This window comes from Periplaneta americana, chromosome 7, assembly GCF_040183065.1.
Source record: "Periplaneta americana isolate PAMFEO1 chromosome 7, P.americana_PAMFEO1_priV1, whole genome shotgun sequence".
NCBI classification, from domain to species: domain Eukaryota; kingdom Metazoa; phylum Arthropoda; class Insecta; order Blattodea; family Blattidae; genus Periplaneta; species Periplaneta americana.
In genome coordinates, this window is record NC_091123.1 from 11536383 (window position 1) to 11558614 (window position 22232).

The 22232-nt window shown below is 34.3% G+C and overlaps 1 protein-coding gene across 1 annotated transcript; it reads left to right on the plus strand.

Annotated features, from left to right (window-relative positions):
- The first annotated feature begins 568 nt into the window (after nucleotides 1-568).
- On the plus strand, nucleotides 569-19854 carry LOC138702918 (keratin-associated protein 19-2-like). The gene is made up of 3 exons (XM_069830321.1): nucleotides 569-620; nucleotides 15497-15617; nucleotides 17854-19854. Exons 1-3 carry the CDS (start codon nucleotides 603-605, stop codon nucleotides 18387-18389), a joined length of 675 nt encoding a protein of 224 aa, XP_069686422.1. The 5' UTR covers nucleotides 569-602; the 3' UTR covers nucleotides 18390-19854.
- The last annotated feature ends 2378 nt before the right edge of the window (nucleotides 19855-22232 follow it).

The window sequence follows — 22232 nt, forward strand, 5'->3', positions numbered from 1 at the left end:
GCTATAATATCAACAACATTGACCATTATAAAGAGCAATAACGGCAATATCGAGAATAATGTCAAAAAATGACAATAATGACTTTGGCATTAATAACTATAATGTCAATGATGGCCAGCATGGCAATCACGATGGTAATGATACCAATAATCTTAATTAACGATGATAATGGCAAAAATGATGGTAGTAATGAAAATAAGGGCAATGACTAAGATGACAATAGCGACATCGATGAATGTGAAGACAGAGCATTGAGCAGTGCTGCCCCAGCATCCCACAGGATTTTCTATATTGCAGCTCCGCGGTTCGCACGCCTGCAGATGAGCTGGAACGTGCGCGGTTTCTCGGAGTACTTCGACCTGCCCGCGCAACCTTGACCGATTTGTGGGAAACTCGGCTAATTCCAGCCAAGCTCGACGACCAGCCGTTACGCTTTTCGCATTGTTGTCTAAACAATCTGTTGACACTGGAAGTATGGTTAGAAAGTGAAAGAGCCCGCCGGAAATGATCGCTTAGTTCGCTTCGTTATCTGTGCGTGAGTCAAGGTGTCTCGCGGGTATAAAGCGGCCCGCAGGCCCCTCTGCGCACCACAAGACGGCAGCATGGCGGCGATCACACAGGTAGGACATCTGCACGTCAACACAGTTCACGTTTCTCGTAACGAGAGCACTGAAAAAATTGTGGTGCCTATTCAATTTTTTCCCTCAGCAATAGATCAATTCGTAACCTTAAAATCTGATATGCTCAATATACGCTATTTTTGCAATTATATTTATTTTATTTTATTTATTTATTATTTTGCTAATAATTGTAACATAAAATATAATATATACAGAAAAACGTTAGCTCGCCCCTGAAAGAGTAGAACTCGTGCTCAGGGGCGGATTCCTGAATTAAATTAATAATTATACAATACAATTTGTCTTATGTCTACTATGCAATTATAGTATATAAATTTAAATTTACAATTTTTCAATTTTTATAAAATCCATACATAACTTTTTAAATTTAATACTAGAACTATTAGAATTGACAAGATTAGGATGTTTAAATATAAATTTGTTATATATTCTTGGGCCTAAATTACTACTATGATTAAATACTATAACAGTGTTGCATTTTGGTTCAAACAATCTTAAAAAAATCATACTTTTTGTTTCATAACTATGAGAATACAATTCAAAATTATTTCGATTTTTATGTATGAATTTTATTAATACAATATAATAAATTTGTCTTACGTTAAGTACATTAAAGTCTAAAAACAAATTTTGAGATGGAAAATCAATATGTTTATGAAGATATATTTTAATTATTTTCTTCTGTAATAAATATATATAGACTACTATTTTCAGATTTAGTAAAACTATTACCATTACGGATAATTATTAGTAATATAAAATGGTAACGTAGCTTGTGTTATTAAGGGACGTCTATAGAGAAAATATGACATTTTTAAATAAAAAAATAATTTTATCTTTTTTTTCTGTAAATGATTCACAATACCCTACTCTGAACTTTCGCAAAATTTCAAATACGTTAGGTGATTGGAAACTCTCCTAATGACATCATAATTAAAAGTCCACACTCAGCTTCAAAGTCATTTTTCTCCGCTATAATAATTTTGTATAGTCTATTTTCCTTCATTCAAATCACTACAAATTTGTAGCTAAGAAGCTGAATTTTTCCTGTATATTCGCTATATCATGTCTAACAATTTTTTGGATGAATTTTTTACTAACTTCTCAACTTTTAAAAGAACAATAAACAAAATAATAAAAAAAAATGTTAGGGTTATTTCGCAAATTGTTTTTTCCTGGGTAACCTGGGGTTATTAAAAATGAATGCACAGTTATCTTCCAAATATTGCAGTGGTGTTGTATAAGAATATTCAGACCGATTGAGTGAAATTTATATTACAAATAGAAATTCAAATTTTGCTAACTCTATTTGATTGATAAGATACATATCTGTGGCAAAAATGAAAGCTCCATTTTAAATAGTGCGGAAAATAAAAATTTCCCTCAAAACACTTTGCCTGGTAATTCAATTTTTTTAAGATATTGCAGTGAAATTTTGCGTACAACTGCACTTCATACTTGTGAACAAAGCTACCTAGAACCATTAGTTTACGCTCAAAGTTTATTTGTGAAAAATATGTTTGCTCTAATAAAATTAAAGTAAATAGGCTGATTATATGAGATTTTGAAATAAATAGGAAACATATTCATTCAGAAATATTGATATTTGTGAAAATTATCAGAGGAACTGTGTTTCAATGCATAAAATGCAGCTGTCGTTTTATAATTGTTAATTACCCATAACGGTAATAGTTTTACCGTAACTGAAAATAGTATATAATTGCAGAAATAACTCGTCTTTGAATTTGCCATTAATGATATGTTTAATTCCAAAATAAGAAATTTACTTAATTTTTTAATTTTGGCTCCTTTTTTGGCGAGTAAATCTGCCCTTTCATTACCACAAAGACCACAGTGAGATGGTATCCATTAATATAGTTTTTGTTATTGTCTTACAATTTACGTGAAATGACTGATGCTCTTAAAAAAAAAGAGATTCAAATTTACTCTGAGATATCGTTTTCCATCACAAATAATTAAAAAAACTCGGGATTGTTCGTTCTTAAAGAATTAGCCGTTACTAGTTCTAAATGCCCCAGAATGTCCATAAATGTAATATAATATTGAAGACTGTACATAAAAGAGGCTATAGCTCATATATATATATATATATATAGAAGTAACCAAATACTATGAAAAAACCTTAAGTTGAAATTAAAAATTGGAGACTGGACATAGCAAAGGTTGTAAATACCAAAAAGAAAAACCTTAGAAAACAGTGATTTTGTGCAATTAGTAATGTATTTGTAATTTCATACATTTTGCACATCTATGATAGAAGCTAGGTTCTAAATAAAATTTCAATGAGAATTATCCCCCTTTCTCACTGAATTGAAACAGGTACATAGACTCTATTTTGATATATATATATATATATATATATATATATATATATATATATATATATATATATCAAAATAGAGTCTATGTACCTGTTTCAATTCAGTGAGAAAGGGGGATAATTCTCATTGAAATTTTATTTAGAACCTAGCTTCTATCATAGATGTGCAAAATGTATGAAATTACAAATACATTACTAATTGCACAAAATCACTGTTTTCTAAGGTTTTTCTTTTTGGTATTTACAACCTTTGCTATGTCCAGTCTCCAATTTTTAATTTCAACTTAAGGTTTTTTCATAGTATTTGGTTACTTCTCAAGTAAATTATATACGGAGGTGTGAAAATTATTAGAATAATCTTAATTTTAAAGGTTTTTTAATTTTTCCTTCACAAATATTAATTGAATTGATGAATATTGGTATACATTACTATACTGATGTAGGACATATTTACTACTAGCAATGCCGGAAAGCATTGTTGTACATTGGTATTTTTCTTATTTTACAATTGTTATGGGAATTCAGAAATTATTATATTATGTAGGCGGAATTGGAAACATAAAAAATTATATGCACAAAACAGATGTATACGTTCATTTGAACCTTCACAACAATGTAAACGCAAAGAACAATTTGTTTAAAGCATTTCTTAATTAATTTTTGATGTTTCCAATTACGCCAACATAATATAATAATTTCTGAATTCCCATAACAATTGTAAAATAAGAAAAATACCAATGTACAACAATGCTTTCCGGCATTGTTAGTAGTAAATATATCCTACATCAGTATAGTAATATATATCAATATTCATCAATTCAATTAATATTTGTGAAGGAACTATTAAAAAACCTTTAAAATTAAGATTATTCTAATACTTTTCACACCTCTGTAGGTCTACTTAGAATGTCATTTAACATTAACTTCTAACATTCCTGCAACTTTTAAATACAGATTTATTCAATTATCATACATTATGCGGATAGCTGTTTTTTATAATAGACCTAAATAGTATAAATCTTCGGGTTACAGAAGATGCCATTCATATGCAAACTATGAAAAAAAGATTCATCTTCCTATTTGAATCCGTAATGAATGGATTTTTTTTTTATGGATGTTGTTCAAATGATAGAGAATATAAACTTTAACCGGGAAGAATACCATTGATAAAATATCTTCTTCTTCTTCTTCTTCTTTATCATTATGTACTGTACTGCATAGTCTTTCAGAAGAATTCACTGGATTAGTTATTGAGATAGGTTTGAACTAGAGATGAACAACGATCGAGAAAGCAAGACTAACAGCGCCCACGAAGCCGAAAACCCGCACGACAATGTTGTATACATCGCGTCGTTGACGTAAAGACTGTTTGTGAGTGTTTCGAGACGTCGAGATTGATCACTCCCGAAGTTCCGAACGTCAAGCAGCCTTGAATCGCCACAGTTGTTTATACCTGAACTTTTATCTACTTTGGCAACTGCTATATATGTATAAACACTCAAGTAGCCTATTTGAAACATCATCTCTACCTTTCAGTGTATAATAATCAGTTCCCCAGTCTTTATTTAATTACTAGGCCCTTAAAGCATTAAGTTCCCATGATCGTACGAGAAGATTCGAAGAGAACGGCAGTTACGTAGACATTCAGCTCCCCCCTACTACCATTAATGCACAACACAATGTCAATACGGCGGTTGCTGTCGTCTGCGATACAACGAACTTTTCTGTTGATTTTCGAGTTAGGCATTTTTTCCGGTTAATATATGCTTATTTAAGTTGTGTTAACTCTCGCTAGCGGTTTTATATTTTATTTCATCCGTCTTAGTATTTATTTTATTATTGTAAATATTTTTGTTTTATCACTATTATTATTATTATTATTATTATTATTATTATTATTATTATTATTATTATTAATGAATTATTTTGTATTACAATCTTTGTATCATTTCTGTCACGATTATTCTATTATTATTATTATTATTATTATTATTATTATTATTATTATTATTATTATTATTATTATTTTATATCATCAGCATTATTATTTGAACCCTGTAAAATTTATGTACACTACTGGACTGTACCCGAGCACGAGCATATGCTCATTTCGGGTATCTATCCAAATGTAAATTCAAATGTAAATTGTAAATAAATTTGAATTTGAATTTATTAAAAGGCTAGGAATTTTATTTTCATATGTTTGAGTTGAAGTGTGCAATCTCAAGTAAAAAGATATTAACGTTATGTTTTATGTTTCTATTTAAATAACCATAGGTAATACCATTATAATACAATCATAACATTTTGATAACTAAGATACTGTTCTGTTTTGTCTTTTTGTCTCATTCAAACATTTATAAAGTTATTTATTTCAATGGTGTATGTTATTCTAAGTTACGAAATCTTTCCACGCCGACCAAATGCTATTTCGAGAATGACGAGCGAGACTCGAAAGACAAATGCAGCGAACACAGCGAGCGAGAGCGGCAGTTAGTTTTGTCCATCTCTAGTTTGAACGATGGCCTCATAGTGACCTGGTATCCCATCTTGCTAAGACACAATCTGAGGAAGAACTACCGTCATCTAAAAACTGCTCGAGCTTTTCAAGGTAGTGGAACTAATAAAAAGAAATGAAACGTTAGCCATTCTGAATTGTCATAGTCCATAAATCACCCGACAGAAAAGTGGAAAATCTAATTGAGGGTTTATATCTGATAATCTAGACTATGAAACGGAGCCACCTGTACGGATCAGAGTTCGTAATAATTATTAAGTGATTAAACAATTGGGCGAATGCATCCAAGCTTTCTCCGTAGAAAGTGATAATTTCTAATATCAACTTACGCAGTATTGCACGCACGTTATACGCAGTCATTCATAAGGTTGTGATAAAGCAAGCGTAACATCAGACACGCCTTCTGCTGCTTGAACGGTTCTTTTCGAAATTACTGTGTGGGACCTGCTCGCTTTCAATATACAAACCCTGATCTGATAACAAAGTACCTTATAAAACGTAATGGCTATTTGCGCCATGTTTAGGAAAATACTCGTATAATTAACGGTTTGAGAGTCAAAATATTCAGGTGACTTACACGGTAAGTATGGGAATGTATAGACTATACAGGATGTTCCCGAAATTAGTGCAGTTTTTATGGTGGATACGAAGAGGTGTCTATACGAATATATTTCTTGATATGATAAACGTTGGGTCTCTGTTGCATTGCTATTCCCTTTCGATAAAAATGCTGGAGGGATTACTCCTTAGATTTAGGCAATCCGTCGTCTTCCGCGCCTAGCATTATAAAACAATATTTACTTTGAATTATCTGTCTAACAATTAACAAAAATAAAAACATATTTGAAAGATCTGCATTTTTATTGTTTAGTATAGTAAAGAATACAAAATCTATATCTAGAATAACTGAATACTTTATTTTAGAAAGGGCACATGTCACATTTTCCCAATTTTGCAGGAGACACAAAAAACTATTTAAATTAAAGACTTATTTTTTCCATTATTTGTATTGCATCTTGGGAAGAATACTAAAATACACTTTACACACGAGTTTCAGATTTTTTTTAATGAAATGGGTGGTTTATATGATTTTTTTTGTCTTGGACATGTGTCCTTTCTAAACACAGGAAGAATGAGAGTTCAAAAAAGTGGACATATTACAAATCAATGCTTCAATGAACAATAAGCGTACAAAATAATGATGAACATGGAAATATGGCACTTATTTTCACTTCTGGCAAGAAAAACTTTACTCTGCATTACCCTGTGTTGTAGTTAGCCAATTCACAATGGTGTCATAGAATGATTTTGCCTCTTCACTTACATATTTGAGAAAGATTTTTGATTTCATTTTTTTTCCATTAATAGGGTTTTTTCTTCAAAAGCTCGTTCATTCGGAAAAGTCATAGGCCTACGTATTACATTACGCTTCTCAAGACGAAATGTACTTTGATCCAGACAGTTGATATCAGCACATCCTTTAAAATTTCCTTTGTCCATTTCAAAGTAGTATAGCTCAGATATTTTAAAAACCTTTCTCTCTTCCTTATTTTTGATTGACATTGTTTCACTTGAAGTTACATACTTTTTGAAATATAGAGGCCATCAGTTATCAAAATTCAATATGATGTTACTGTCTGTTAATAACACTGTTCCAATTTACCTCTTGAGCCATCTTTTATCAGTGTTTCATACTTTTCTGGGGTATGTCCTTTCTCAAATTTATTTAACCTCCATAGCGACAAATGAAGTTGAATTAGGAATGTGATATTTCTCAACTTAATGCGGCTACACCAATAGAGTAGGATATTTTTAACAAAACATCAATTTCCACAAAAATGTGATTTGTGCCCTTTCTAAAATAAACGATTTAACTATATGATGATTTTATTAAGATCTTATAATATACCTGTACCGCCTTCATTAAATTTATTAGGAGAAATTAGACTTTAGTATGTTGGTCTTGGCTTTGAGACTCAACATTCATTATATCAAAACACTAGTATGGACTCCAACTCAAATCTATAAAAAAAATCTGCACTCATTTCGGGAACACCCGGTATATTTCCAGCATTAATTTTATTATGTGTGAGAAATTATAATGTATGTTCTTGTACGGGTTTATTGATCTCTATTTTCTAGCCATTTACTTAATTAGTAGATCCACTAGTTAAATTTCCGCTCTCATTTTTAATATTGAAGTCAATATCCAACACTCGCAGAATATAAAAATGCTCTTTTCGAGCTCTTTTTCTTTTTTTCTTGTTTTGTACTTTAATTTTCTTCTCTACTTTTATTTCAGAGATTTTTTTTGAATTTTTTTTCAAAGTCCTTAATTCACATTTCCAGTGCTTTAATAGCCGTACTCTAGCAAAGAATGGTTTGAAGGGAAAAATTGTTCCGAGACCGGGTATCGATCCCGAGACCTTTGCGTGAGAGCGCCAACGCTCTACCGACTGAGCTACCCACGAACTTCACGCAACAACATCTCAATTTTTCCCCTTTATATTCACATACCTCGAGTGGGCTGACAAGACGCCAGAAACCCACATTGAGTGTAGCAAAAAGTTTTACTTGAAATGGTCTTCATTTTCGGGTACTTGGCTTTCTTTTAAAGTAACTCATATACCTAGCCTGATCCAAACCATGCATACTTCTTTATTAACAATAAATATGGAAGTACCTTACATACATCGGAAAATTTTTGGACATTAATACAATATTTCATGGACTTTCTTTTGGTATAGCCTATAAATTATCTTGTACCTACCTATTGTGCCTTGTACCTTGTTAATCGTACCTATCTTTAAGAAGGTGGAAAAGACTAACTGTAGTAATTTTCGAAGACTATCACTTTTGTTGACGTCGTACAAAATTTCGTCCAATATTCTTTTGAGAAGATTAACTCCGTACGTAGATGAAATTATTGGGGACCATCAGTGTGATTTTAGGCGTAATAGATCAACTATTGATCAGATTTTTTGTATTCGACAGATATTGGAGAAAAAATGGGAGTATAATGGTACAGTACATCAGTTATTCATAGATTTCAAAAAGGTATATGACTCGGTTAAGAGGGAAGTGTTATATGATATTCTTATTGAATTTGGTATTTCCAAGAAACTAGTTCGATTAATTAAAATGTGTCTCAATGAAACGTACAGCAGAGTTCGTATAGGTCAGTTTCTGTCAGATGCGTTTCCAAGTCACTGTGGGCTAAAGCAAGGAGATGCACTATCACCTTTGCCGATAGAGTCTTTTCCAGAGTGCGCCATAGCAGGCTGGTCTACGCTACACCCACGTTGAGATAAGATGATGTTGGATATTTGTTGGGATGCGACAGGGGGGCTCTCGGAGGAAACCACTGTGTTACTGGACCACAGGCTTGCCCAACACAAGTTATAAATCGGGAGTACACCGGGAATCGAACCAGGGTCCACAGGATTATAAGTACAGCGCTTTACCACTAGACAACCGTGGTGTCTAACAGTTAACCTAAATTATTACAATTTACCTACCAAACTAAAGTCAATGAAATGATCTATTAGCGTGTAAAATTTTTCTGATCTGTTTATAATAATTCCATAGATATTGCTAATCAAGAAAAATACATTCTCGTAATTCAGGCTAAGTGTATGAGCCTCTTTAATTGACATAAACTTCAAAGTCGTCTCAGGTGTAATAATAGTTGTATATTGAGTGTGGAAGGCTTAGACAGGAGGAATTTCCTAACGACATGCTACTGCTTTTTCCTACCAGAGGCCTTCACAATAGTTAGAATGGTTAACTTTGTATACATGCAATAACTCCATCAACAGCTTTGCTTTGTCTTCTCATCCGATGAAGGCAACACTTAATGATAATATTTTCCTCTTAAAAAATCTTTCGCCCTAGGCGAGGAATGAACCACAGAACCTTGGATTCAGGAAGAAGCTTAGTAATCAGTAGGCAAAAAAAAAAAAAAAAAAAAAAAAAGAGGCCGACTAAACGTCTGGCTCAAGCAATGGAGCCGTTTCAACAGTTTTAAGAATCGTTTTACAAACTGTTAAACATCTTAATTAAATATTTTTTTTAAAGAGGAAGATTATAATCCATTTTAATATTATCCTCCTATTTATGTCTCGGCTTCCCCAAAAATTTACTTTTTCCCTCCGGCCTCCCAACTAATTCTCTATATGCATTTCTGGATTCGCCCATACGTGCTACATGCCCTGCCCATCTCAAACGTCTGGATTTAATGTTCCTAATTATGTCAGGTGAAGAATACAATGCGTGCAGTTCTGTGTTGTGTAACTTTCTCAATTCTCTTGTAAATTCATCCCTCTCAGTCCCAAATATTTTCCTAAGAACCTTAATCTCTCTTCCTCTCTCAAAGTGAGAGTCCAAGTTTCACAACCATACAGAACAACCGGTAATGTAACTGTTTTATAAATTCTAACTTTCAGATTTTTTGACAACAAACTAGATGACAAAAGCTTTTCAATCGAATAATAACAGGCATTTCCCATATTTATTCTGCGTTTAATTTCCTCCCGAATGTCATTTATATTTGTTACTGTTGCTCCAATATATTTGAATTTTTCCACCTCTTCGAAGGATAAATCTGCAATTTTTATATTTCCATTTCGTACAATATTCTCGTCACGAGACATAATCATATACTTTGTCTTTTCGGGATTTACTTCCAAACCTGTCGCTTTACTTGCTTCAAGTAAAATTTCTGTGTTTTCCCTAATCGTTTGTGCATTTTCTGACTTGTACACTACATACTAAACATACACTACAGACTGAAAATGAAAAAAATCCGTTCAGTAGTTCAGGAGGAATCTCTGCAAACAGACAGACAGACAGACAGAAAGACAGACAGACAGACAGACGACAAGTCTTAGATTACATTTCGCAAAGAAGGATCTTGAAAACTTTTATTCCTAAGAGATTCTCGCAGTCGGATTCTATACTCTGCTATACATAATGAAAAAGTGAAGATGGGAAGACAGGGTATATTAATTGCGAGAACGTTAGGTACTATTTTTCGTTTTTTGCTGCGGATATTTTTATTTTCAGTTCCGTATCCGCTGTTAGCGTTTTATAACTCCAAGGAGAGCTAGCTGGCGCCGAATTAAATAGCTCGCTACTATAAATTCCAGCTGAAAGAGGAGACGAGTTGACGGGGTAATGAATGGACTCATTTATATCTGCCTCGAAACCAGTGACGACTGATACCGTGAGAAGCGGGACAAGGCTGCAGCTGCATTACCTTCGGATCACTGGCAGCGCAATCACACAGTTCACGAAACTGCCGACAGATTGTGTTACGCCCAACGATTACTGTGAAATACCCATAATTTCGTTCTTCATTACATTAATGAAGCAAAGTAATTGAGGCATCAGATTCCAAAATCCTTCTTATCCAGTTTATAAGATTTTATATAAACCACAAAAAACACTTTTAGTACGTAATACTACTTTTGACCAATAAAACGGTACGAAAGGATGTGTTTCAAACATTCATGGCTGTTTATCGCTAAAATTTTATCACTTCCCTAGCATTTCTTTGTTTTTATCACTTCCGTAGCATTTGTTTCTTGTTTTCCAACATTTCAAAATGCAAATTCTTTACTGTATTATAAAACACGCTCTGCGATCGTCATTTGTTGCATAGTCGGCTTGAAAATGGCGGCTCCTTTCAAACGTTTTGGTGAAGGTAACATTACTGAAATAGAATTTTAGTAAGTCAATTAGTAGCTATTTTATTGTATTAGAGTAGTTTATTTTTTTCTAATCTTTATATACTTTCTTCTGTTTTTATCGCCTCTCTTCTTGTTTCTTTCTTTGCCAACATTTCAAACTGCAAATTCTTTACGGTACTATAAAACATGTTTTGCGATCATCACTTGTTTATCGCATAGATAGCCAACTGAAAATGGCAGCTCCGTTCAAATTTTTTGGTGAAGCTAACATTACTTACTGGCTTATAAGGAACCCGGAGGTTCATTGCCGCCCTCACATAAGCCCGCCATTGGTCCCTATCCTAAGCAAGATTAATCCAGCCCCTACCATCATATTCCACCTCTCTCAAATCCATTTTAATATTATCTTCCCATCTACGTCTCGGCCTCCCCAAAGGTCTTTTCCCTCCGGCCTCCCAACTAACACTCTAAATATGCATTTCTGGTTTCACCCATACGTGCTACATGCCCTGCCCATCTCAAACGTCTGGATTTAATGTTCCTAATTATGTCAGGTGAAGGATACAATGCGTGCAGTTCTGTGTTTTGTAACTTTCTCCATTCTCCTGTAACTTCATCCCTCTTAGCCCCAAATATTTTCCCAAGAACCTTATCTCAAATACCCTTAACCTATGTTCCTCTCTCAAAGTGAGAGTCCAAGTTTCACAACCATACAGAACAACCGGTAATATAACCGTTTATAAATTGTAACTTTCAGATTTTTTGACAGCATACTGGATGATAAAACCTTCTCAACCGAATAATAACAGGCATTTCCCATATTTATTCTGTGTTTAATTTCCTCTCGAGTATCATTGATATTTGTTACTGTTGCTCCCAGGTACTAGAATTTTTCCATCTCTTAGTGAAATATAATTTTAGTAAGTCAATTAATATTTTGTTTTATTAGAGTACTTTATATTTCTTCTAATCTTTAAATACTTGCTTCTAATCGTGTAATGGTCTTCCTATGTTTCGGGTTCCTTTTGGTTTATAACTTAATATTTTCCTGGGTAAACGGTTAACTGACATTCTCTGAACGTAATGACTCAATTTTTACTGATATTTTCTTATGTTTGTTACCATCTCTTCGACATGACATTTTCTCTCATTTCCTCACTTCTAATTCTATCTCGTAAAGTGACTCCACTGAACGAGCGTAGAAATCTCATCTGTGAACAATTAATTCTTTGTTTATCATGACGCCGGAGAATCCAACATTCACTTCCAAACAGAAGAGCTGGTTTAGAAATAACGTTGTGGTACCGGTATCTAATTTTAATTTCTTTCCTCATATATTTTCCCAAATTTCTCTTCAACACGCCATTCAATCAGTTATACTGTATTTTACTAAATTTGTCTGAACAACATTTTGCTTTTCAAATTCAGATATAGGCCTATCTACGACTTCCTAAATATACAAAGTTTGTTACCTGTTTAATAATTTTGTTATTTTTTCAGTATTTTAAATGTAGAAAGTGTTTTTCCAGTTATTGCTATTGACATTATTATTATTATTATTATTATTATTATTATTATTATTATTATTATTATTATTATTATTATTATTAATATTATTTAAGTATTACAAATGGCAATGTATTTGCTAATATTATTTGCATAATCGTTATACACAAATTCGTAATACTTTTGTAAGAATGAACTCCTTTCCATAAAATATTACAGTATTAATTCCTGTAAATTAATCATTGTAATCTATGTTCTTCATTTTGTTATCTCAATTATTTAATTTGTACCATAGTTGCTCATTTTATTCTATTAATTGTATCAATGTGCTGTCCAGCAAATAAATAAATAAATAAATAAATAAAATAAAAAATAAATAAATAAATAAGTAAATAAATAAATAAATAAATAATTAAATGAATGAATGAATGAATGAATGAAAGAATGAATGAATGAATGAATGAATGAAAGAATAAATAAATAAATAAATAAGTAAGTAAATAAATAAATAAATAAATAAATAAGTAAATAAATAAATAAATAAATAAACAAAGAAATAAATAAATATAATTATTATTCCTATTATTATTATTATTATTATTATTATTATTATTATTATTATTATTATTATTATTATTATTATTATTATTATTATTATCATTACTATTTGGTAGAAGGACAGAGTTTAACATTTCCTTTAAAATTATGGGACAGAAGATAGGGGAGAAATTTGTAGTTAAAATTTGGGGTCGTGGGGTGATGGCATAGAACAGAAAATCCAATCAGCAGTGCTTTTGAACTTCCCAAATCGACGTGTCTTTTCTCAAAATTATCCTCTGTACATCTAAAATTGTGCAAGGTAGGAAGTTTTGAAATGAACATGCGGTATAAATAAGTCTCTATGTACCTAGCACAGTATATAACAAGCGTTAGAAGATGCACTATGCATGTACTGTGTACAGTAACACAAGAACATCCAATTTTAATAAGACAGCAGCCACAGCGCCTGAAGCCATGTTAGAGTTCGCTTCGCTTCGTCTCTAAATTTTAAACATTGCGAATGTAATAGTCACTTAGTTAAACACCACACACAATACAGTTCCCAACATTAAAACTCGTTTCTATGTTAACAAGGGCGGCAGACTGTGTTGTTCTTGCAGCTTTTTAAATAACATAAACAAAACTGGCAATTATAATTAAAAGATAAAAAACATCTGTGTCAGAGAGCAAATGGATTCGGAGGATGGGTGTAATTCTAATTAAGTGGCGGGCATCAAACCAGACAACTCACTTGCTGGCTGGTTTTGTCAAGGCAAGTCGAAAAAAAAACTCTTTAAAACAGGGGAGCCCAAACTTTAAAAAATGTGGCTTCAGTAAATATTATAGCGACTGATCGAGAAAAACCTTCAGGAACCTTGACTTTGTCCACCACAATACGACTGTGCCATTACCGGAATTCGAACACAGACTCACAGTCATTATAAGTGTTTTGCCACTGAGGTACACTGACGTTCAAAGGAATCTGACTTACAATTTCTTGATCGTGTAAGCGAACTTCTTAACCACGGGAAAAATCAGAACCAAAGATGTAACAAATTGACAAAGTTTGAAAGAGTTCCGCTATTTCTCAATAGGTGACACTATTATTAAGACAGGTAAAAAAGTATTTTGGAGAATGTTCATGTAGATTTAGTATAACATTCTCAAAATTGACATTATCAGCAGTTTCTCGCTAAATCTAATGTTTTTTCCACAATCATTAAGGGGGGGATAAATTTTTGAATTTTGTAATGCGGGTATATTTATGTACTATTGGCGACATTGACTGTTACCTTCGCCATCTGTTGATAGAAGTAATTACTAAAGAAGTGACACTTACACGAACAAGTTATCGAACATTATCGATTAGTGGGATCTGGTATCTTTGAATGTCAGTGTACGAAGGTTAGTTTACATTATACTTACACTAAAGATAATGCCTGAAAATAAAATTATAGTATAAATGTAATTTTCAGAAAATGTCGCGCAGGAGAAAACAGCTTCTACAGTTGAATGCGTCCGTAAGTTGAATTAAACACTACTACTACTACTACTACTACTACTACTACTACTACTACTACTACTACTACTACTACTACTACTACTACTGGAGTTATAAATCCGCAGTAGACTACCACAAATTACGAAATGGCAGTGTAGAATACAATAGTTTTCCTGGTAGCATTCCTAGAATACAATGCAACCTTAGATAATAGATAACCAAGAAACAGCTAATTGCATAAACAACAGGCGATATTTTCTATAGAAGACGATGATAATAATAATAATAATAATAATAATAATAATAATAATAATAATAACAATAAAATTTATTTATTTATTTATTTATTTATTTATTTTAGTAGGTTATTTTACGACGCTTTAGCAACAGCTTAGGTTATTTAGCGTCTGAATGAGATGAAGGTGATAATGCCGGTGAAATGAGTCCGGGATCCAGCACCGAAAGTTGCCCAGCATTTGCTCATTTTGAGTTGAGGGAAAACCTTATTACATCCCTATTTGGGCATCCTACAAAGACATTTCGTTGGTTGTATGATTATGTAACTCTTAATTAAAAAAAAAACAAACTTTGTTTTCTATACATGCATTCAAGTTTCTTTTCTGACCAACAGTACCAATACTACGACCATTTCTACCGTAGAACAACCTATTTTCGTATTCTACCAAAACTACCTGATCAATATTCTACAAGATCGTTACTCTAACTACTACTACTAATACTATGACTACTACATTTCAGGTGAAAGTTTTGGTAGTACTGGCGAGCGTTCTGGGGTTCTCATCGGCAGAAGACAGGATTTCCGTCGACTCGAGCGAGGCGTCAAGCAAGGAGGACTTAACCCCTGGCGAGAGCGGTAGAAGTAAGTGTCGTCATGGCAACCGTAATGCACTTTTGTTAACATTTTTTGCTTGTGCTAACTGTAACAGTCCTTTGTTTCTGTATGACCTGCCTTCTGTTAAGCCCATTAACTTATATACTGTATGTTATAGAAATACACCGTGTTTCAAAATTACGACAAAACTTTCATATAAATTATTATCATTAAGAATTAATGATACAATAACTTGGTACATATAAGTTATATAACAGATTCTATTGGCACGTTACAAACACTCAACATAACAACCTCTTGTTACACGGCATAAATGAACACGATATAGTCAAATTCTCGCCACATTCTCTTCAACATATCACAGCAATGATCCGATGTTTTACTTCTTGTTACACGGCATACATAAACACGATAGTGAGATTCTTGCTCCAATATTAGTTCACAATATCTGGGTTAGTTTCGTTTGTAACTTAAAAAAATTCGATCATGTAACACCGTCCCTAAAACTGTTGTCTTGGAACACATTTAAAGAAAGAAGACTTTTCATCTCCCTCTTATTTACTATTTAAAATCATCCACACCCTCTTACCTAGCATTTCGTTTTGTTCACCTTACACTACCTCGAACGTGGAACATATACTACATTCTCTATATTTCTTTGCACAGAACATAGGTTACTTCTACTCATGTTTCAGCATATCGAATCCACGTCTCTGGAACTCTCTTTCTGACCATGTCAGAGACTGTCGGACAATATCAAAATTCAAATTTACAATAAAGAATCACATTCTAGTTCATGGAATTGCTTGTTAAACACCTGTCAGGTTGCGCAAATTCGGCCTAACCCTTATAACGTAATATTGTAAGTATAATAAGTCATAATGTCAGTTTTACCCTAATATGCAATGTTATTATTATTATTATTATTATTATTATTATTATTATTATTATTATTATTGCTATTACTGCTCTTTCCTCTTTCTATGTTATTTTTCTTGTTTTAGATTACCAAGTGTTCTATAGTGTTCTTTGATCCTGTCGATCTCTATTTGTCTTTAATGTAATTTGTATTATTTTGGTCACAGTTTGTATTTGTATCCAATTTGCTGTCAAAAAATCTGAAAATTAGAATTTATAAAACAGTTATATTACCGGTTGCTCTGTATGGCTGTGAAACTTAGACTCTCACTTTGAGAGGGGAATAGAAATTAAGGGTGTTTGAGAATAAGGTTCTTAGGAAAATATTTGGGGCTAACAGGGATGAAGTTACAGGAGAATGGACAAAGATACACAACGCAGAACTGCACGCATTGTATTCTTAATCTGACATAATTAGGTACATTAAATCCAGACGTTTGAGATGGGCAGGGCACGTAGCACGTATGGGCGAATCCAGAAATGCATATAGAGTGTTAGTTGTGAGACCGGAAGGAAAAAGACCTTTGGGGAGGCCAAGACGTAGATGGGAGGATAATATTAAAATGGATTTGAGGGAGGTGGGATATGATGATAGAGACTGGATTAATCTGCTCAGGATAGGGACTGATGGCGGGCTTATGTGAGGGCGGCAATGAACCTCCGGGTTCCTTAAAAGCCATTTGTGAGTAAGTAACTGTTTGTATTTGTTGTATTTGTATGTGCTATCTATTAGGATGGAAGAGAAGGCAATTTATCTTTAATATTGCTAGATTAAATATCTCTTCATGGATATCTTCTTCAAGATCATGGGGTACAAATTCCACATAAATTACAACTTTCACATACCCTCAAAAAAATGTCTAAAGTTGTCGCTCATAGATGAGGACGCTTGGGTGTACAGTAAAGTTGCCCCCATTGGATAGAAAGAAAATGTTTGATACTGTGCTGTCTATGAGGATGACCTTGAGTTTGTTTTGACATTACCCCAATTTCTAGTCCACCGCTGTGGAGTAACGGTTAGTACGTCTGGCCATGAAAGGAGCGGGCCCAGGTTGAAATCCTGGTTGGGACAGGTTACCAGAGTGGGGATTTTTTCCGGGGTTTTCCCTCAACAAATTGAAGCAGAATTGCTTTATCATCATTAATTCACATATCATCATTATTTTTACGATAGCCCGGGTTAAGTTCATGGGGCGGTATGCTATACTTGTACAAGAGCGCGGCCGTTCGGCTACTCAATCATTCACAGAATAGAAGTGGTAAACACAATAAGCCTCAGGCTGCAGTGCAAGCCTTCGAGTCCCTCCTCCGTACAAATAAAAAAAAAACAATTTCTCTGTTACAGTTTTCGGTTTCGGGCTGGACAACAATCTATTCAACAAGTTCGGCAACTATGGAGGCTACGCGCCCGGCTACGGCACTGGCTACTACGGCGGATATGATGGAGGCTATGGCGGTCTGGGCGGATACGGCGGCTACGGCAGTACTGGCAGCTATGGGGGATATGGAGGTAGTGGCGGCTACGGAGGATATGGAGGGTATGGGGGTTACGGAGGAGGTTACGGCGGTCTTGGAACCTCAGGATACGGCGGCTACGGCGGTGGATACGGCCTGAATACAGGCGGGTACTACGGCAGCGGCTATGGAAGTTCGGGATACGGCGGACTTGGGGGCTACGGAGGATATGGGAACACAGGATATGGGAACACAGGATATGGGGGCTATGGAGGCTATGGCGGTAAATATGGAGGCTATGGAGGTTATGGCGGGCTAGGAAGTGGAGGCGGAGGATACTACGGGTCAGGGTATGGTTCAGGCTATGGAAGTTACGGTGGATTAAGGGGAAATAACATTTTATACAGCAGCAAGTACGGGAAGTGAGTCTGATTACAGAAAAGACTGTGCGAGATCCATAAACAATTTGTCAAGTCTTGAGAGAGATGTGTCCAGCAAAGGAGGAGATATTTGTTTCGGAGAAAGTATATATTAATTTCCTGAAAATGTCGTGTAATTTATTTTGAAGTATGTGGTACAGTCAATAATTTCGTGGACTCTGCTTAGTTTCGATACAGATAACGTAATTTTGGCGCCTTCCTTCCAAAGGTGAGTTGCACATGCGTTGGTAGAATTGCTGGAAACCTTGAAACTCACGAATCTTATTCCTTAGTATCTTTGCTTCCGTATTTAGATTATTCCTGGCTTTGCTAAACTGATACTATAAGCACATTTCACATAAGCTAGCATTGTTTATCGCTGGCAGTACTTCGACTAAAAATGAATTTTGCACGATCGTCAGTCCAGAAACTTATTGCTTACCACGTATTATAACGTTCACAATATTCTTTATTTTAAATCAGTTCATCTGCTAAAAATGTGTGTGTAAAAATTTAACAGAGCTAGGTAGACATATAGGCTACCTCATCTCTAGTTAAGGGATGAAATGGGTGAAATTTCTATTTTCTACATAATTTGGGCTAGAGTCTTAATTTTTTATATACAGAAACCTCATGCTATTAGCATTAACATCCCAAAGTTTCATTTGAATCAAATTAATAGTTTCGAGTTATTATTAAAAACTTGATTTTTTCTAAATGTATCTAGTCCCATAAAATAATTATAAGTTACAGGCCTGGAAAAAAATTGTGCAGCATCTTTGACAGCCGTACAACTGAAAAGTAAAGCCATAATTAGAATTTTGAATGTATGAATGGCCTAAAAAAATTAATCCAGTCAGTTTAAAAATTTTAATTTGTTTAGTGTCCATATAGTATATGTATTTTATTTTTTATTTTTGAAAACTTCGTCCAAAAAAGGCTCTCTATTTTTGTTGATCATATTTTTCAGAACATTTAGTAAAAATTGCAAATTATAACTTAGAATTTCTTGGAGCCAATGGTATTAGAATATGGAGTAAATATAAAAGTGTGGAAAAATGACTTTAAAATATCGATTTTCCGTCACGGAAACCTGTTTGTAATTGTGAAATAATATAACTGAAGCATGAATTTTGAGAACGATTATATTAATAAAATTTGGCCAACATATGGGCCTAAATGGAAGGTCAGTGATTATATTTTAGTAAAAATGCGAAAATGGGATTTTCTCGAAAAATGACAAAAATTTCACCTATCTTCTCCCTTAATGGGTACATGTATTAAGTGAGGACATGCTTACTTTACAAACCAACATACTGTGCCTATATGCAGCAATACATCAGACTGATTACACGATGGGAATTCGACGTTTGAATTGTAAATCGCCAAATATGGTTTAATGTTTTATTTATTACAATATACCTCGTCTGTATTACTGTACTATTCAATAAAGATAGTCTTACAGAACTGTTTTTTTTTCAAGTTATTCCATGAAACAAGAACTTTATCAACATGAAGAGAAGTTTTTGAAGAATTGTAGAAAAGCTGAAGCGCAGGTGCAAGAAATTCTGCAATCATATACAGGGTGATCCCCGCTTTAGGAATCACTTCTGCAAGGAATTCTGAAATCATATACAGAGTGATCCGCGCTTTAGGAATCACTTCTGCAAGGAATTCTGCAATCATATACAGGGTGATCCCCGCTTTAGGAATCACTTCTGCAAGGAATTCTGCAATCATATACAGAGTGATCCGCGCTTTAGGAATCACTTCTGCAAGGAATTCTGCAATCATATACAGGGTGATCCCCGCTTTAAGAATCACTTCTGCAAGGAATTCTGCAATCATATACAGAGTGATTCCCGCTTTAGGAACCACTTCTGCAAGGAATTCTGCAATCATATACAAGGTGATCCCCGCTTTAGGAATCACTTCTGCAAGGAATTCTGCAATCATATACAGAGTGATCCGCGCTTTAGGAATCACTTCTGCAAGGAATTCTGCAATCATATGCAGGGTGATCCGCGCTTTAGGAATCACTCCTACAAGGAATTCTGAAATCATATACAGGGTGATCCCCGTTTTAGGAATCACTTCTGCAAGGAATTCTGCAATCATATACAGTATGATCCCCGCTTTAGGAATCACTTCTGCAAGGAATTCTGCAATCATATACAGGGTGATCCGCGCTTTAGGAATAACTTCTGCAAGGAATTCTGCAATCATATACAGGTGATCCCCGCTTTAGGAATCACTTCTGCAAGGAATTCTGCAATCATATACAGAGTGATCCCCGCTTTAGGAACCACTTCTGCAAGGAATTCTGCAATCATATACAGGGTGATCCCCGCTTTAGGAATCACGTCTGCAAGGAATTCTGCAATCATATACAGAGTGATCCGCGCTTTAGGAATCACTTCTACAGGTCATTTTGAACATAAAATGCCATATGAACATGGGTCAGATTATCAACTGTTAAGGAGTTAGGCCTACAGCTGATTGAATCGTAAGAAAATAGCGATGTTTTTGAGCAGAAATAAGAGTTATTCACTTAGAATACAGAGAAATATTAATTCAAAATACTATACTAATCATAAAATAAATATAACTCAGTTTTGAAGCACTTTCACTTCAATGCACTCAGCCGCGCGAATGTGAACGGCACGCGCGTACTTCGGCACGACTGTCCCTGATAAACACAGTTGATAATAACCATACCTATCTTCTCCTTCTCCCCAGTATTTCAAGTCAAAGTGCACCCCCCCCCCTTTAGTTCACATTCAAATGTTTCTATTACGATGCAACTCCAAAGCCTGATTCACAGTATGACGTTAGAATTTTTACGAATAACTTTCACATCAATGATAAATCGGACTCATGTTAACATGACATTTTATGCTCAAAACGGCCTGTCGAAAATGAACTCCGAATAAACCTCAACCAGGTAACTTGTCCCGACCAGGATTCGAACCCGGGCCACCTGGTTTCGTGGCCAGATACGCTAACTGTTATTCCACGGGTGTGGACTCTCTGATCATGGAATATTCATAGAAGTTGGTAAGTAATGTATGTAATTTAACCTCAAATTGATGACCTGCTTCCGGCAAGGCTCGCCCCTTGTCCGACCGGGACAGAGGACCACCATGCCCAATCCATCTATCGCGAAAAGTATAACCAAGGCATTCCAAGTCATTGCACTGTTTTCGTAGGCGATAAGTGCCTTAAGCTGTGTACTGAATTGAGGTACAGTGTGGGCTCATCTGTCATACAGGGAGTAATTATTTTATTATCGGATTCTTCTCTGGACACTTTCGCGCCCAGCTCCTAAGGAACAATAGGTTTCCGCCATAAGGTTTACTGCCTCAAAATACTTCAAACGATGTCTCCTATCAGTCAACATAGTTTGTCGGTTGAATTTATATACACCCTGTATAAACTGTAATATTTTGTTTGCTGGAATGTGAATTGTAAATATAAATTTAAACTAGTGGCTTGTACAGCAAATGCTGCAAACTAAGTTCATTAGACGTTCAAATAAAATTTTTTCAGATTTATTTTAAATGAAGAATACCAGACATTTTGATAGTTATTTGCTTCTATAATAATGAAACATATTCCCTCTGGATGTTTTTTTTATACCAAATACTTTTTCTTGAACTTATCCACTTTCAGTTTTTGAGTTTCAACGCGAAAACCGAAATGGATTTTTCATGTGGGAGTAAAGCACAGGTCATTGTGCATTGTAGTTGAAAGTTAAAAAAAGTCAGGTATGCAATGCTTTCGAACAATATATATATCATCTTGGCATAGCTGCTGCATGTAGAGCTTGAAGTGTAGAGGGTAAAATCAT